Below are 19,649 nucleotides of genomic sequence, written 5' to 3' on the forward strand. Positions count from 1 at the left end.
AAAAACAAACATACAAACAAAAAATGTAGTTTTAAAGTACAGACTATCAGCCTTAAATGTTTTAATTAAGTTACAATATAATTACCTAGTACTGCTGCCTTACATTTGGGTACATATGTGGTTATCCAGGAAATGAAAAATTAAATTTTTGTAATGTCTATCTTTATTATCTTTATTAGATGCCTATACCTAATTTGTCAGTTAAGGGTGTGACGGTTAGTATATAACCGTGAGACCGACGGTTATAGTTGAACACCGTCATTAGAACTCTATAACCGCCAAAACCGTGTTATTAAAATATTTTTTACAAACATTATTCATCATAGAGAATGTTTAAATACTAATTAAAAACAATTGTTAACAGTCTGTGTTATTAATGGTCTACGTCGTTTCCAACTGTAGGCTATTTGATTCTTTGCCAAGTACCCCCTGACCGACTGCCAATAGACCGATAGAAATAAAAGCTGTGATTATGATATAGTGATGTGCCATCATTATGAGATTTATTAAACAAATGAAAAACATTTGCAATAATAAACATTAGCAATAATAAACAACGTATCATTACCGATAACTGATCGTGCAGTTTAATTACCCCTTGATTGGCCCCAAACATGTTTGATAAAAGAAACATATACAGTGCGTATAGCCTATATGATGTGTATTACATTTTAGCTCAAAAACAATTGTAATAAAAGATAGGATCATAAGATGCGCAATATATCGGGAGACATGGTTTTTACCACTTAATGAGGTTTTGTTTTGTAAATCGTCAGACATGATTTTTACCACTTCATTAAGTTTTGCTTTGTAGAAAGCCCTTCTTTAAAGCGAATTTCGTTTTGTACAAATTGTATCTTAATTTTAATAAATGTTTCATCAACCAATTGCATGTATTTAATAAATAAAAAGCAAATATAGCAGACAATATAATAACCATGACATTGAGGCGCCGGCGCGCCGCGTTCACTTGCATTGCATTGTTAAAAGCCTTTCTTTAAAGCGAATTTTGTTTTGTACAAATTGTATCTTAATTTTAATAACTGTTTCGTCAACCAGTTGCATGTATTTAATAAATAAAAAGCAAATATAGCAGACAATATAATAACCGTGACATGGAGGTGCCGGTGCACCGCGTTCACTTGCATGGCATTGTGAACTAGAGCGCATCTCATCGTAAATGAATGAAACTCAGCGTAGGCCTGTGCCTCATACATTAGCATTAAATATCTTTGCTGCATCCTTTCTAGAACAGACAAGGGCTTTCTTGCGGCTCGCATCAGCAGAGCATTGCATCGTCCATAGACCGCAAAACAATCAGCGGATGGCGGGCGGGTGCGGCTTTGAAATTTGGTCAATTTTTTAATTTAGGCGATCAAGTAGCTAATCAGTGTCTGCTCGTTTATTCAAACTAAGTTGTCCTATAACAGACGAACCGTCACATTTGACTCACGTCATAACCGGCATCACCAATTCTGAAACCGGCACACCCCTATTGTCAGTATTTGAGAGCTGACAATCCATGTTTTTTTTGTTTTTTTTTACTTGTATAAATTCAGAGTTATAACTTCCAATTTAATGTAAGGAATTTTCTTTTCTTTTTTTCAAGCAGTCAGAAGGTCCACTAACTGAAGAATCACTCCACTGTATAAATAAAAAATGTTTATTGATATTGACTTATGATGGAGCATGTGCCTTTATGTGCATTCTTTAGTTCAAGTTTACATCTATATAATCTGGCACAGTAAAGTCAACATGAAGTCAACAAGTCAACTGTGTTCTCAATCCATTTTACTTTATTACTGTGATGTATTTCATAATGAAACATAGGGCTTGATACAAAAGGGCTTGGGCTGGGTTTCCCAAAACCTTCTTAATGCTACGTCGTTCTTAAGTTACACCTTAAGCTGTACCTTATCGTTAATACGTGTTTCCCGAAACGTTCATAGTTAAGTATACCTTCTGTAAGTCATACGTTCGGAAGGTTGGTCTGGACCACTCTTAGCTTTACCTTATCACTGTTGCAGGTCTATACAAATATAATTCTGAAGTTTTAATACACCCAGACAGTGTTCAATTAGGCTAATTCAAGTGTTGCAAAGAATAAAATTGTCATTATACGGATTGTTGTTAGATTTTTAATTATATTATCCAAAGGTACATCAGCTGCCGAACCATTAAAGGCTTAATAGTCTATTTAAAGGGAATGATTGTGGTGGGGAGTTTGCTCAAACTATGGCAGTGATACAGCGAATAGTTGTTCTAAAAGACCGCGCCGTCCGCGGAGCGCTTTCAAAGGCCAGTGAAAGCACACTGTCAGTTAAGTCCTATTCGGACGCTAATTGTTTGGGCTCATACGGTATTTTATTTTTTCTCCCCTAACCCGCGTAAAAATCCCTGGACAAATAGTTTTTTGACAAACAGGTCGTGTGGGAATTTAATTGCCGTCTGAATCCACATCTCTGAGTTTACAAGAAGAGATTCAAAATTCACTGTTTAAATCCTTTTTGATCACTACCGAGTATCATATGTAAGATGTACACTTTTATTACTGAAATGCTGGAAAGTATTTACAAGAACACTATTTCATCGCAGCTCCACCTCAGCGAACAAAAATGGGAAAGAGATGAAAGCACGTAAAATTTTTGAAATGGTTATTGTGGCAGCAATATATGATACAATTTTAAAATATGTAGGCTAGGCTATTATAGGCTATTATAGTTTGGATTATTTTTTATAATACCCCATGAGTCCTAATAAATGCAATTTCAACTATTTCTGAAGTGCTTATTTTATAAACACCGCTTTCTCACATAACGCAGAGAAGCAGCCCCTGCACGAGAGAATAATTGATTCTTGAGCCATTGATATCAACCAATTCAGCACCATCGCCACGGACAGCACCCGGTAATGTCGCACGTAAGAAGGTATATCTTAAGCAGCGTATATCTTAAGGTATAGTTCGGGGAACACGCCTAGTAAATGGTATACCTTTAGTTAAGTTATACCTTAAGAGTCTTTGCAGCGCGCTAAGAGACAACGTTATCGAGAAACCCAGCCCTGATTTTATCCAGAAGGAATTGATTTAAGATCAAAATAAATAAGAGTGACTGGTCACTGTAGGTCAACAGCCACCCTGTACACCTTTTAATATCTCATATTGGTAAGAAAACAGGGTGCTTTTGATTTCATATTGACTTTAACCCCAAATTTATCATAATCAGCTGCCAAAATATGTTCCATCTTATAAACCTTGAAGGCCAGATGTCAACTACTGCTTTAAGGAGTGTGGCTAAATTTATGCACAGGTCTCAGTCATGTGGTTTACATGAGGAACCAAAAAATATATTTGTAAATTATGAACAAAACTCCAGAGGAAAGTCAGTCCAAACCACAGTGACTGCTGATGGCATGTAAAGCTCGTAACTGGACCTGTGTCATATTGTTTAATGGGCAGCGCATTAAAAGGCCTGTAAAATACAGCACACTTTTCTTTTCCTAGACATTCTGTCTCTAGCAGAAATTCTCTGGGTTGAATGTGGCCTGTTTTACTCTCTCTGTATTTTCCCTTGTTTTTCTCCTCATTTTATTTTGTTTCCGCATCAATTCCCTACATCCCTCAGAGCTGCGAGAAGGTTGGTGTGTTTTTTCTTTCTAACCATCTTCAAACTTAAAAAAACAAAAACAAAAAAAAACGATACAAACGCTAGTTACAATTCCCAACGAAAAAAATAAAATATTGTAGCTGCATTTGCGTGTCTATGATCAAATTCTGCTTTTGGTTCCTTATGTTTTATGTTTTGGACAGTTTCTTCTTCATTTCCTTTTGTTATGGTCTGAATGAATTCCCTGTTCTCCGCTGTACTGCTTGACCAAAAAGTGGTGCATGTTGGTCAGAATGTGCACAGTTTGTTGGGGGGTTTGCATGGTGGATTGGTCATGCTAAAGTTGTCTGTCCTCACCCACATGTCAGTGGTCCTGCTTCATTACTTTGACTGACTTGTGCCTTCCTAACACCTAGAAAAAAACTCCATGCTCTGACCTTGCATGGTACAAACTGCAATGAGACATGCTCCGTAGGTCTGTGAGATCAGATATTTTCTTTCCTTTCCACCTAATGAGCTGCTAATAAAGGACAATTGATGCATGTAGAGCGTTGTTCTCAAGACTCGACAAATGGAACGGTATTCAGATGAAAAGAAAAACATCATGTGTCCTGGAACAGAGTTTCAATTGGAAATTAATTGTGCTAGAATGAAAATCTGCAATAATTAGAAATTTCATCTCCAGAGAAGTGCGACATCTCCGGTCGAATGCATACCACCAGTCGCTGAAATTTTTATCTTTCCTTCTTTTCCTTCCATTTCTGGTGGTTTAACGCAGAGACTTAAATAGACGCCAAGTCCTCATGGAAGGTTTGTTTAGGTTAATCCTTTTGTCATTTTAATTCTAAAATCCTAGCCAATGAACACCTATGGTCTTAAACAGGAGGACATGGTTGGATTAGCACGATTAGGAGCTGGTAAATGGGATTCATGGATAATGACCATAGTGCAGGGTTCCTCAAATCAGGTCTTACAGAGTTTAGCCCAAACTCTGATCAACTCACCTAACTGTAATTTTGAAGACATTGATTAGCATGCTCAGATGGGTTTGATTAGGGTTCGAACTAAACTCTGCAAATCAGTGGGGGATTTGAGGAGCCTTGCTATAGTGGAATGTAACATTCTACTCAGACGTCTATTTATTTTTTTCCCAACGCTGTTCTCATGGTTGCACACCAACAGTACACTTTTTGGACATCTCCCTTATCTGACCCATCCGTTTTAGGTCTTAGAGTCTTAAAAGAGAATTTAATCTCTTTAAGAAACTTTTGAATATGCATGCTATCGGTATGCCTAGCAAACACTGCTCTAGTTTACGGTACGAAAATTTTGAAAGATTTGTTGTGATGAACCCTTTCTCAAATCCAGTGATTCATTGTCTTAAGACACGCGCATTGTAGCAGGACTGATATAAACCGCTGCACACTGACTCCCAGAAGCTGCTTAAAGCAGACAGAGCCTGTCGCTTCGAGAAAGCCCCTGCCACTTCTGTGTGCATTATAGATCAGCCAATGCCATCTGAGACTGACAGTATGTAAGCAGTAACACTGACATCGGTTCAGTTATTTTGGACTCTTGAATCTTCTCCCACCCTTCTGCTGTCCCATAAACTCTCTTCTGAGAAGCTAGTGGATAGTATCCCTGTCTCTTTCTCTCTCCCTTTCTGTCTTGGAGACTCCTGCTTTTAATAGCCCTGTTGATTTACTGTTATCTGACTCTACTACTTCTCCCCTCTTATCCTCGTCTCCTTTCCTCTTCTCTCCTGTTCCTCCTCTTTTCTCTGTAATTCACTTTTTTTTTTCCTGTGTAATGAGCAATGTGCTTGTTTGCATGACAGATTCAGGAATGCCCCCCCATGCCCCATTTGGGTATATCTTTTGGTCGTCTATGAATTTGTTTACTGCATCTGTTCATATTTCAATTTTAAATCATTTTCAAATTCACCCTTTCATTGTTATTGCATTGTTTATCAACGGTTTCACAACCATTGCCATTGACACGTGCGTCCACTTTTTGAATTGCAGCCAGTCACAGACAGACAGTCACAGCTGGTCTCTACCTGTTGTTAGTTTAGCAGGGTCCCTCTTGCGGGACTTGTTGCTGTGTGTGTGATGTGGCAATGTGATTCGGCACATTCCTTCACATCAACTGGAAGAGAACGCAGCATCGAAGTTGTACAAACACACACAACTCCTGCATGCTGTGGCCCTCCAGTTCCCCCTTGTGCTGCCGTCCGTCTGTCACGCGTGGGTCACCTGTGCATGGTGTCTGTTTCAATGTCCCAATTCAAAGGGAGTGAGGCGGAATGTTTGTGTCTTCTACATGTGCATTAGTTTCCTGTTGGATCCTGCCATATAGCAATCAGTTGAAACAGTGTATCGGTGAAATACACCAGACGCTAATTCTTTGTCAGTTCTTCATCTGTTAAATGTTCCCGAATGTTCCGTCGCCCTACGTTTGTGCGGTAAGTTACCAGTACTTGTGTTCTCTTGCAGTGAGACGGGTTCCACCCCGGTTCTCCATTCCCCCAACGGACAATGAAATCATGCCCGGTGGCAGCGTTAACATCACCTGCGTGGCCGTGGGGTCACCAATGCCCTATGTCAAATGGATGCTGGGGTCGGAGGATTTGACCCCTGAAGATGACATGCCCATTGGGCGAAACGTGCTGGAACTCACTGACGTCCGACAGTCGGCCAACTATACGTGCGTCGCTATGTCAACGCTGGGCGTTATAGAGGCAGTCGCACAGATTACGGTCAAAGGTGAGAATTCAAGAGACGATTCGATATGTAACATTCCAATCGGCACCAAGCTGCTGTTATTTGATCTGTATTATCACATTCTGCAGATGAATACATGAGCTCCTACTGCTGCCACACTTGTTTGCTCAAACATGCCGACACACTTACAGCTGTTTATATCCACACACACAAAACCGTTGTCTCTAGCAGACACAACAAAACCACATTAGTCATAATATGCCCCAGGAGATAGCATGCAAAGACTAAACAGTATCTGTCCTATCACCAACCTCACCTAATGTGCTCTGAATTAAAGCAATAAATTACAGCATGTGGAATATTTAAGACATGTTCTAAACAAACTGCAAAGACTCACTTCCTCTGGGGGAACTTGGTTTCCTCCTTATCGCGGAGGTACTGTCAAGACTGTACTAGACAGCTCTTTTGCTGTATTACATTAGCAGTAAATGGTGCTATAATACACGCCTACTGTTTGTGTGTTGGCAGAGCAAGCTGACACTTTACCTTCGGCTAGTACCCCAGGGGAAAAGCACATGGTCCATGAATGCTGATGACAAAGCCGTACAACACTGCTTAGCTTACCAGTACAATTGCACACACAATTAATGCATTTTCTCTAAACCAAGAGAAGAATAATTTTTCATATGAATGTTAGTTTTCAAATAGTTAGAATTTACTTTATTGACAATACATGTTTATTTCCTGAATTAAGCAGGCATGTTGTGCGGTTTTTCAGTCCAACAACTTGCACTCACAAACCATTTGCAATCCACACACTAAAAGTGCTGAAATGCTACCTTTTGTAAGTAAATTAGGCTCATTATAAAATGCACCTCAGGGCTCGACATTAACACTTGTCCGGGACAAGTAGTTTACCTGATTTGCATATTTCCTTCAGTGAATCAGGCACTAAAAGGTAGTAGACAGCATGTGCAAATAAACTATCAGCGGGCACCATTCAATCTTAGGGAATTCCTCCCACAGTCTCCAATAATCATTAGTAACTAATTGCAGTGGATTTTCCATTTTACAAGTAATTGAAATTCACTGATTCAAGTTTCTTTATTGATGATCCAGCTTTACCGAAGCCGCCAGGTGTTCCCCAGGTAACAGAACGCACCGCAACAAGCATCACGCTCACATGGGATTCTGGAAATCCCGAACCTGTTTCTTATTACATCATCCAGCACAAGCCCAAAAACTCTGAGGACTCTTATAAAGAGATTGATGGAGTCGCCACCACTCGATACAGTGTGGGGGGGCTGAGCCCTTACTCCGACTACCAATTTAGAGTAGTCGCCGTAAACAACATTGGGCGTGGGCCTCCCAGTGAAGCCATTGAAGCCAAAACGGCAGAGCAAGCACCAAGTACCGCCCCGCGGCAAGTCAGAGGGCGCATGCTAAGTGCCACGACTGCTATAATCCACTGGGACGAACCTGAGGAGGCCAACGGGCAGATTACGGGCTACAGGGTTTACTACACCACCGATCCCAGCCAGCACGTCAACCAATGGGAAAAACAGATTGTAAGGACTTCCAACTTTCTCACCATTCCGGGCCTGACGCCCAATAAGACTTACTACATCAAGGTCCTGGCCTTCACCTCTGTAGGAGATGGACCGCTCTCATCTGATTTGCAGATCATAGCTAAAACTGGAGGTGGGTGTTGGGAATTACAGGAATTACAAAGAGGACAATGTCCAGTTTGTTTTTTACCATGATTTAAAAAAAAAAGTTTCATTTAATCAAAAACTTATGAATAACCATGAATATGAATAATTGTATCACATTTTCTTCTTTTATATCACACTTTGTTTTTTATTGTTTTATTGGACATTTAACATAAAAATTTTAAATATTTTAATAATCAGAGGTTAATATGTATTTTTGTAAATCAATGCTTTGATTTATTTTATGTTTTTATTTGTAACATGGTGGACACAAACCAACAATTTTATAGACACAAAGTGAAACCACTTTATGAAAAAATTCGGTTACACTTTATTGTAGTTACATTGTACTTACTCAAATAAGTACTGAGTAATATTAAAGGATTAGTTCACCCCAACCCAATTTACTCACCCCAATGCCATTAAATATATCCATGTCTTTCTTTCCTCAGTGGGAGAGAAATTATGTTTTTTGAGGAAAACATTTCTGGATTTTTCTTCTAACAATGGACTTCATTGGTTGCCATATTTTTTTAAGTCCAAATCAATGCAGTTTCAAAAGTCTTTGAAGTTTTTAAACGGGCTGTACGCGATCACAGCTGAAGAAGAGGTTGTTATCTAGCGAAACGATAGGTCATTTAAAAAAAATAAATAATAATTTATAGACTTTTTACCTTCAATAGTTCGGATTGAGCTGATCAACAAACGGACAGGGAACTACGTCATCACGTTGAAAGGTCACGCCGGCGCCGGCAATACTATTTGAACTACTATTCATATTCATCAGAATGCTATTCATATACTATTCGTATTCATATTCACTGAATACTATTACTATATATATATATATATATATATATATATATATATATATATATATATATATATAATAGCAAACAATACTATTTGAACTATCCTCCTACGTACGGTCGCATTGTAAACAGTGGGGCGGTACTTCTGCCGGCGCCGGCGTGACCTTTCAACGCGATGACGTAGTTCCCTGTCCGTTTGTTGATCAGCTCAATCCGAACTAATGAAGGTAAAAAGTCTAAAAAAACATAATTTCTCTCCCACTGAAGAAAGAAAGACATGGATATCTTGGATGGCATTGGGGTGAGTAAATTATTAGGAAATTTTCATTTTGGGGTGAACTAATCCTTTAATTAACTACATGTACTTACTATAGAGTTAGTTAGGGTTTGGTTTAGGTTTAGTTACTAGGGTTGTTATTATAGTGCGTACATGTAGTAACGTGTAACTACGTCACCTTAAAATAAACTGTTACTAAAACTTAAGTTTAAAACTCAAAACAGACCCTGCATTCTGATTGGATGAGCTTTATTCATACATATAGCCAACGTACACAATTGAGTCGCAATTTAGTCTGTTATGGGACTGTAATTACACACTGTGAACTACCACACAACCTCAGGTTATTCCAGGAGAACTAAGCCTGTAGTGAGATAAATGTCTGCTTATCCCCCCTTATGTATTGTATTCCCACAATACAAACATAAAATTTACTGCAATTACACTTTGAAAATGACAGTTGTTTTTTTATAATTTCTGTTATTTATTATAACATTTTATAGTGCCCTCTCAACCGACGGACTTCAAAGGTGAAGCCAAATCTGAGACGAGCATCCTGTTGTCATGGAACCCCCCCACTCAGACGGGCCAGGACAATCAAATCATCGGATACGAGCTGCTCTATAAGAAAGGAGATGACAAAGAGGAGGTCTGAATGTCAACAGTCATTGGAAAACGCCTCCCAGAATTTTCATCATTGTCATTGGTCAGGGTGATTGTACTGTATTTTCTAGGGTGTTAACCTTTATTTTGTTGTTCCTTTCCTTAGAAACGTGTTAGCTTTGAGCCCACCACCACCTATTTGCTGAAAGATCTGAAGCCATTTACTACATACACATTTCAGCTGGCTGCTCGCAGCAAACACGGCGTTGGCGCGTACACCAACGAAATCTCAGCCGAAACACCTCAGACACGTAGGTCCTCTTCTGTCTTTACTGTCTATCCTAAATCCATGCAGTCCAAGAACAGGAGCAGCACTTGCTGAAGCAGAAATCCTCCATTTCTTAACAGCGTTTGCTAATGTAAAACCTGATGTAAAAACAGTGGTTTACACTGAGAGATTTTTGAGATGGAGGCATTTCTGCAAACAACTTGTTAGCGCACATCTTGTTTTAATGAAAGCCGACCTGTGGGAAATGTCAAATGACAAGGTCACTTTGTTGAATTTGGTGTCATATAAGTAAGCCAAGAAGGAGATGAGAGTGAATTATTCATCTGTTTGGCTGCAGTCGTTCAGCTTAAGGGTGCCTTGTTTTTTGACTTTGGCTATAGTATACCACACTGCATTTGAAAGATTTACCGAATTTGGAAAGGTTCCTTTTCCTGGAGCCTTGTTGTAAGCTCAAATGCAATGATACATAGCTAGAAAAGAGAATTGCATTCCCAGAAGACCTCATATTTATTATCCATTCATTCAAGTTGAACTGTAACCAAACCTTTAGATCAACCCGTTCATTAATCTTGCATAATTTGATGCATAATTGATGTTGACAAGCTTGACTGTGCTTCACTTCATACTCACAATTTGAGGTAATCTGAATAAATATGAGGTCCTCTGAGAACATGTCAGGTAAGTATCTTGGAGGGCTGTTATCCGGTAGAGTGTTTGCATGTCCAAGTCTAGAAGCGTCAGTCATGAACTCTTGGACCATCCAGGCTTTTACCTCAAACCAACAGGCCTCGGAAAGGTTGGTGAGCAATGCATTTACTGTTTGTACAGAGCTGACACATCAACCTTTGAAATTTTGGATTGATGGTAACTGCTTGGAGGAAACAGGGCCCAGTTAAATGCAACTCATTAAGATATTTCACGTTTGGAAAATGCTTTTGAAGTATGATGAGAGAAAATTAAATTTGTGCCCTGAATTTTAGAATATATTTAGGAATAAATAACATGTAGAATTACGAAGGTAGGTTCTTTACTTTGTGTCTGCACCAGTCCCACCCACACTATTTGTGAATTTTTTTATCTTTTATACCTCCTTTATGAGAAATCTGTGACATGTCTGCCCGTTTCTGTTCATCTTTTTAAGCTTCATTTAAATTTATTTTCTTGTCATCATTTTTTTTTTAAATAAATGTAGTCCTTGTGGTCCATCCTCATTTTATGTTTCCTTTTTTTGTTTTTGTTTTGTCCATCAACATCATCTACACATCCACCACAAAAACAAAAAAATCCTCTTACCTCAACCCCGTGAACCTCACCTGGATCCAACCAAACTCCAAAACCACTTGAATCCAATTTAATGAATATACTCCTCCCACAATCCTCTGATCCTCCAATCAGAGCCCTCAGCTCCGCCCCAGGAAGTCAAGTGTACTAGTCACAGTTCTACCAGCATTCTGGTAAGTTGGAAACCGCCACCAGTGGAGCTTCAAAATGGAATCATGACCAAATTCACCATCCAGTATGCGGCGATTGAAGGCGACGATACCTCGTTGCAACAAATATTGGACATACCGCCTGAAAAGTACCATTATCTATTGGAAAACTTGGACAAATGGACAGAATACCGTGTGACAGTGAGCGCCCACACAGAAGCGGGGGAAGGCCCTGAGAGTTTACCTCAGCTAATCCGTACAGAGGAAGATGGTATGTCTTACCCACACGCCACTGTGACCCTATTCTAATGTCTTTACCCTTAAAACACGCCCCACTTCTGGCAGACTTCTGCCCAAGGCACCCTAAAACCCACTCGCCCCTCTAGTCCCCTGTATTTACACTAACTCTACTAACCAGGATTTTTTGTGACCTTTCACCGAGCCAACATTTATTTTGGGAGAATGTTCGAGAGAATTTTTGAGTCTTTTTGCGTGACCAGACTTTCTTGGAAATTTCATGGCATGTTCTTCTGACAACCTTAAACTTTCAACAATCCCAAATGTTTTGCTGTTTTTCCCCCATTTTCTTAAGATCAATGTTTTTTTAAATTTTATTATTTTTTTTTTTTTTTAATGGAGTTAAACTCATTTTCATACATGAGAAAAGATGCCTAAATCAACTGTGAATCCTCTTAAAATGGGGCTTTTTTCTCAAATGTCCCACGCTAATGACATTTTTTCTTAAATTTTTCCATTTGTTTTTTCTTTTTGTCTTCACTCTATCATAGCCAAACTCCTTTTGAGTGCTTCAAAGCTCTGAAACACTCCTCTTGGCGTTTTTGCTTATTTTTATTCCATATTTTGACTCCACTAACCCCATTTTTCAGAAAAAAAATTAGGTCAGTTGTGTGACCTGTTTTTGGGGATTGTTTTTGTTTTTTTCCTCTCTTTTTTTTTTTTTTTTTTGCTTTTGACTTCTCATTGTTGAGATATTAGTGTTATCCAGTACTTGTTAGTGGTATATACACATTTTGTAGATTTTTGTCTGCTTCACCACTTTCTCTTGAGAGATGTCCAGTCGGACAGGAAGTGTCCTCTTTAAGCTTGACCTTTTTGTCTTTTATCCCATAATTCTCTCAGTGCCCAGTGGCCCTCCTCGTAAAGTCGAGGTGGAGGCTGTCAACTCCACATCTGTTAAAGTGCTGTGGCGGTCGCCGGTGCCAAGCAGACAGCACGGGCAGATCCGTGGGTACCAGGTGCACTATGTGAGGATGGTTAATGGGGAACCCATTGGGCACCCTGTCATCAAGGACATCTTGATCGATGACGCTCAGGTAGGCACCCACCTGCACAGCTGCACCATTTCTAAAGTAAATCTTTACAAGCTTTTGGCAACTATTTTGATTTCGGTCTATGTGATGTTTTGGCAATCCTAGAATGCATTTCAATATGGTCACTGAAAAAAAAAAAAAAAAAAACAGCAAGTTGAAAGAAATCCCTGCAAGAATATAGTTATAGGTGATAGCTGTAGGAACATGGAAGGTGGTTTCTAGATGGAAACAGAATTTCAGCTGATAGCTGGTTTGTTTCTAATCTAAAAAGTATTTTTAAGAGTGAAAGTTGTTAAGGACATATGTTATTACTGTGTTCTGGTGCACAGAAATGGGCTGTGCATGGTCCTTATACGGTTTCTAGGCCGATAATGATGGTTGCTATGTTGTGATAAGCACTCATCAGTCTATAAGAGTGATACTTATAGACTGGCTGCATGTCCAAATTTATAATGAGAAATAATTACACAATACTAGGAGAAAAGTTTCTATGTGTCTATTGAAACACTAACATTAGCCCAAGTCTACATTAAAATGATTGTTTAATTCATGTTTGAACGAAAGAATAAATAACTCTGGATGAGGCTAAATAAATTGCCAACTGAAAAAAAAAGGCTTTATTTAGTAAAAACAAACAAAACAAAAAACAGAAAGAAACATATTCTATAACTTTTCAGTTTCTCAACTATTGTATTGATACAGTTGTGGTCAGAATTATTGGCACCCCTGGTAAATATGATAAAAAATGGCTGTAAAAAAACTGCATTGTTTATCCTTTTGTTTCGCAAGCAAAATCTAACCTTTCCTTGAAGTAAAATAATTGAAAGTGTGGCTAAATCACATTATGAAATAAACATTTTTTTTCTCCAAAACACATTGGTCAGAATGATTGGCACTCCTAGAACTTAGTAAAATATCTCTGAAGTATATTCCCAGGTTTTTTTTGTTTGTTTTTTTAGCATACCAGTGTGACTAGGAACATAAAATTGTCTAGCTATGACTTCTTGTTTCACAGAGTATAAATATGAGGAAACAGAAAGGCCAAATTCCCTTAATCATCCATCACAATGAGTAAAACCAAAGAATATAGCTTTGATGTGCAGCAAAAGATTGTTGAGCTTCACAAAATAGAAAGTGGCTGTAATAAAATAGCTAAAGCATTGAGAATTCTTCCACCATCAGAGCAATAATTAAGAAGTTCCAATCAACTTGAGATGTTACAAATCTGCCTGGAAGAGGACATGTGTGTACAGTATATTGTCTTAATACATGGCGAGGAAGAGAGTTTTAGTGCCTTCAGCACATGTTGTTTGGGAAGGTTTCAAGAAAAAGAAAAAAATACAAACTCCAGCATATTCAGATGTCAGACATGACTGGATCTTCAAATGGGACTGGATTCTATGGTCAGATGAAACAAAAGAAAAAGAGCTTTTTGGCAGCAAACCCGCCAGATGAGTTTGGTGCAAACGGGGATAAAAAGTACCCCATGGCCATGGTTAAATATACCGCTGGATCTTTAATGTTCTGGGCCTTTTTTTTCTTCTTTTTTTTTGCTTGAGGTCCTGGACATATTGTTCAGATACATGTTATCATGGATTATCTAGGATTCTGTTATCATGGATTCTGGCAGTGGTTGAATCTTCCATCAGGACAACAATACAAAACAAATATCAAAAACAACGTAAAAATGTGTCACTGAGCACAAAATGAAGCTTCTGCCATGACCGTCCCAGTTCCCTGACCTGAACCCTATAGAAAATGAGTGGAGTACTGAAGAGAAGAAGCACCAACTTGAAGCTGGAAATCTGAAGGATCTGGAGAGATTCTGTATGGAGGAATGGTCTCTGATCTCTTGTCAGGTGTTTTCCAAACTCATAAGGCATTAAAGGAGAAAACTCTGAGCTGTTATCTTGGCAAAAAGTGGTTGCAAAAAGTATTTAATATAAGGGTGCCAATAATTATGGCCAACATGCTTTGTGGAAAAGCATTTATTTCATAATGTGATTTACCCCCCACTTTCAATTGTTTTACTTCAAGGAAAGGTTAGAGTTTTGTAAATTTGTTGAATGAATGATCAAAAGGATAAACAATGCAGATGTATTTTTACAGCCATCTTTGATCATATTTACCAGGGGTACCAATAATTCTGACCATAACTGTAAATCAAAAGACAGCATTGTGTGCATGTGCGTGTGCTTGTAGAAAGACAATTAACTTACCTGTAAAATAAACTGTTCAAAAACTGCATCCACCCAATCAATATTGAGTATCCAGATAACTCTGCTGGGGACCAAAAAAAAAAAAAAAAACATGGAGAAAAAAGACAGCTAAAATAAAATTGATGAATACTTGGATAATGTGCTATTCACAGGGATAAAAGTTCTCTGTCGCTACGACGGATTTCCGTTAATTACAGGGTTCCCGCCTGTTCTTATGTCTAAAATTCACTTTTCATAATTTTAAGGCCGTAAATATGCTTACATTTCTCAAATAGTGTAATAAATGTGGTAACACTTTACAATAAGGTTCCTTTATTAAACATTAGTAAATGTATTAACTAACATTAACTAACAATGAGCAATACATTTACTACTGTTTTTGTTAATCTTTGTTAATGTTAGTTAATCAAAATAAAGCTGTTCATTGTTTGTTCATGTTAGTTCACAGTGCATTACCTAATGTTAACAAGATTTTAATAAAGTATTAGTAAATGTTGAAATTAACATTAACAAAGATGAACAAATGCTGTATAAGTGCAGTTCATTATTAGTTAATGTTAACTAATGTAGTTAACTAATGAACCTTTTTGTAAAGTGTTACCATAAATGTCTTAATTTCAGTTTGAATAGGTCTTAAATTAAGGAAAGATGAGGCGTACTCACCCTGCTGAGGGGGATGTGATCAAAGCCTGGAGTGGAGCAAAAGCATGTTCCCCTCTCCACTCTAAGCGTTTTGTCACTCCGCTCCGGATCCACTCTTTTCCATTCCCACTCACGGAAAAACTGCTCCGTGTTCACTCCATTTTAAAAGTTATTCTAATATGTTTATTTTTTTATATCATGAAAGTCTGAATTTATAATACTATATGTAACATTTATAATACTATATGTAATGGTTTGGAAAGTATTCTACAATAAATAATTACACAAAAATGTCTAAATGTAGTGAACGCGCCTATAGAGAGAAATGCACATTTTATACAGATTCATGTCCTGATTATATTGTCTGCTATATTTGCTTCTCATTTATAAAGAAAGTCTTTAAACTAAACAAAACTTAATGAAGTGGTCAAAATCATGTCTGACCCACTCCATATGTCTCCCGATATATTGCGCATCTAATGATCCTATCTTACTCATGCCCTGGGCCGTACCCACCATTGAGGTCCCCGAGATCAGGACCTCTGTAATTTTTCGAAGTGCATATAATGAAGTTTGTGAAATAATTGCCTAATGTTAACTCTACTTTGGTGCTGCAATGATATTGCATATCGCCACGATAACCGACTTCATCTGAGCTGCTTTTGGGGCCGTTCACATGTTTGCGCTCTCACGTTTGTTATTTTAAATGTAGATGCGCGAAAAGTGCGCCCAAATAGAGAGCGACGCCATCGCAACGCTTGCTTGTTTTACCAGGCAAGGTGAAAAAAATCGAATCAAAGTAGGCTTTAGGGCTTTATGTTCACAGAAGGTGCGAGCCGAGCGTGAATTCCAGCGCGACGCTTCACGATGCTTTCAGTTAACGGTCATATAGTGCGAGTCTGGCCTTCGAGATGTAAGTAGCTAAACCAAACAACTGTTATGATAAAAGTATTAAACGAGTACCAGAAACAATCAGTTTGCAAAGACTGTATCAATCAAAGCTCAGCTTTGGGAAGATAAGATATACAGGTAAAGATTAGGAGACTGCGAGAAGAAGAAAGAGAGAATGTGATGGAGATGAGAGAGGAAGAGCACACTGAAAAAAAAAATTACTTAATTTTTCTTTGGCAAGTTTTTGCACAAATATTTTTTAAGTAAATTTCACACATGGAATTAAGTAAACTCTACTTAAGTAAGTAAATAAAGAAAGTAAGTAATTTTAACTTGGCTAGTAAAAGGTTGAGTAATATCTATTTAGTTGAAGTTTCCTTTGCAATACATTTCACTCAAACAATATAACATTGAATTAAACCACACATTTAAAGTATATGCTTTACTTTGAAATATCTAAGTAATTAATACAATAGATATTGTGTGAGACACCATATCTACATTTCAAAAGTTACGCGTTATTTGAACGCAGCGACCTCAATACTTGGTAGACAATACACAATGACGGTAACATTTGATGGATCGTTTTGGTGTTTGAATATGTCATTTTGAGTAGAAAATGAACTCCAAATGTCACAAAATGGCAAGTTACTAATCCTAACAACTAAAGCAATGATAAAACAGTGTAAATACAGCTGGAAAACAGTGAAATATCAACCTCATTAATTATTCAAGGCCCAGTGCATGATGGGAACACCAGTATCAGAAAAGTTGAGTAATTTTACTTCATTTTATAACGTTGATATTTCCGCTTTCATTTCTACACGCTTGAATTGAGTACTAATATAGTACTTAGTTTTTTTTTTTTTTTTTTCTTGCCTGAACTAACTTTTTCATGTAAATTATAATGTTTTTTTTTCTGTAGTATTTACTTCACCACAAAATTATTTTTACAGTGCAGGTATTGCATACTGTGCCCATGAGATTAACATTATTATAATGTATTCTATTTAACATATATAAATGTTCTTTGCTTATTACATTGGAAAATATAAGCTCAATTTAACAACACAAGCACCTATTAATTATAATGCCATAATAGTAGTATTGTATAAATATTAATATTTGTATATGGTCCTCGAATATGTTATATTTCACCAGTATCAGCATTGGGAGTGTTTGCGCAACTTTCATTAAGCCAGTAGGTGGCGACAAGTGACTGTCTTTATGAGTGAACAATTGAACCATTAAATGAACTGATTAGTCCAAAAACAAGATACTCGAACGAACCCCCATAGCAGGATCACTATAGCAAGGACCTCGGTATTTATAAAATCCTGTGTACGACCCTGCTCATGCTTAGCCTGGAAATCCAGACCTAAATCTAAAAGATTAATGGTCTGGCGTCGACTAATGAAAATCGTCCAGCTCGAGGGGCGGCACCAAGCATGCATTTGAAAATCTCACTGCACGCAGTTGGATAACACTACGACCAATCACAAAAATAAACCCCATACACTTAGCTACCAGCGGAGCTAACTGGTAGATTAGACTCTTGCCGTATCCGGTCGGCAAAACAGCAAAAACGCCCTTCTTGCAAAGGAACGATTCGAGCGGCGTCTTCTGTTCCTCTTTTAGATAAAAACCCAAGTCTAACTCGTTCATTGTAGCGGCCAAAGCAGTTTCAAACAACTGGTGTTCATCCATAGCCATCTTGCAATGTTTACAAATGACTTCGACGTCACAGCGCTGTCGTCATCTGTTTAGCTTGCCTCTGGCTCGCCTATATCAGATAACCCGATGTGATTGGTGCAGCTTGAATACAAGGGCATATTTAATGAGCATCATTACTCGATGCCAGAGTAAACTCACTGAGCAAATTCAACTTGTGCTCTCGCGAGAACTCTGGATTTCCAGGGTAGCTCATGCTGTTCACTTTTCATATAGTCAACATAGATAAAATAAAAAAATAACATTATATTATTTATTTATAATGGCTAGGTTAAAAACAGATATTATATTATGTATAGTTTGTGATATTAGCTCACTTTGCGGCAAAAGCTCTGTTGGCTTTTATTATTTGAGAAATAAAAACTTGTGTTAAAGTTATGCAAATGGTTAATTATCTGTATGACTACGTCACAAAGTCTTGTAAAAGCATTAGATTGAAAACATTGAAATTTCATAAAGTGTGTAAATAATAGAAACACAGTTCAAAATGGCCTTTCTTTAAATGCAAATGTTCTTTGAGTATTTCATTTGTGAAGGTAAAGCATGTACTCACTATACTCCTAATTACAAGAAGAAGAAAAAACTGCTCTTAAACTGGGTGTGTGACAGGCTGTGGAATGGGGTTTGGCCGAGGAAAAATGTTCTGTCAAAAGATTTTTTTTTGCTTTAACCCCTGTATTCAGCTATTCATTATTAAAGTCATTAGTTGCAAATACTTTTAGTAGATGAGGGGTATATTTTCACTGAATGACCCTAATAACTGTAAGAAAGTAGGCAGTGTATTCTTATGACATGCACAATTTTATGTAGCCTTCTTTTCATATCTTCAAGATTGACATGAAGACTTTCCCTAGACATTAATTTTCCCATGTGAGGTGAATGATGATGTGCCATAATCAACCATGATTTGCATACACAGCATAGACCTGCTATCTGTTTGATTATATGTGATTTAATGTTAGACAATGAGATTGGCCCATCTGATTTCACACGACACATACAGTAACATCCTGACCTTAAAGTGCAATGTAGAGACACGGACACTCTGTTTGAATCCTCCAGAATTATGAATCATTCATCATTCTAACATCTGCTCACTCACAGAAACATAAGAGACACTCCTCATGTTCATCAAACGCTCTTGTATCTTCATGTGTAATTTAACCTCTTTTTTTGTTTGTCTGTTTGTTTGTTCCTCCTTCTGGTCTGGGCATCAGTGGGAATATGATGATTCAGCTGAACATGTGAGTACATTTGAGAAAACAGCTGCATTCAGTTCTTCACATTCACTGTATTTCTGTATTCCATGCATGATTTGCAAACATACACCTCATTTGCTAGATGTTTAATGTTACTTAACCATAACTATCTGAAGACAACATTG

General features: G+C 37.7%; 1 protein-coding gene across 13 annotated transcripts in view; it reads left to right on the top strand.

Annotated features, from left to right (window-relative positions):
* Window positions 1–19,649, top strand: part of LOC311079646 (receptor-type tyrosine-protein phosphatase delta) — a 687,052-nt gene that overhangs the window by 614,235 nt on the left and 53,168 nt on the right. For 6 of the 13 annotated variants that reach the window (XM_084109251.1, XM_084109252.1, XM_084109246.1 and 3 more), the window contains exons 13-20: window positions 3,624–3,635; window positions 6,101–6,370; window positions 7,448–8,029; window positions 9,633–9,778; window positions 9,899–10,043; window positions 11,417–11,722; window positions 12,592–12,785; window positions 19,483–19,509. In XM_084109251.1, the coding sequence (XP_083965377.1) occupies window positions 3,624–3,635; window positions 6,101–6,370; window positions 7,448–8,029; window positions 9,633–9,778; window positions 9,899–10,043; window positions 11,417–11,722; window positions 12,592–12,785; window positions 19,483–19,509 (1,682 nt within the window). The remainder of the gene's footprint in view (window positions 1–3,623; window positions 3,636–6,100; window positions 6,371–7,447; window positions 8,030–9,632; window positions 9,779–9,898; window positions 10,044–11,416; window positions 11,723–12,591; window positions 12,786–19,482; window positions 19,510–19,649) is intronic. The other 7 variants (XM_084109253.1, XM_084109255.1, XM_084109254.1 and 4 more) reach the window with 2 other exon arrangements.

The sequence above is a fragment of the Abramis brama genome (assembly GCF_963993115.1).
Source record: "Abramis brama genome assembly, chromosome: 3".
NCBI lineage: Eukaryota > Metazoa > Chordata > Actinopteri > Cypriniformes > Leuciscidae > Abramis > Abramis brama.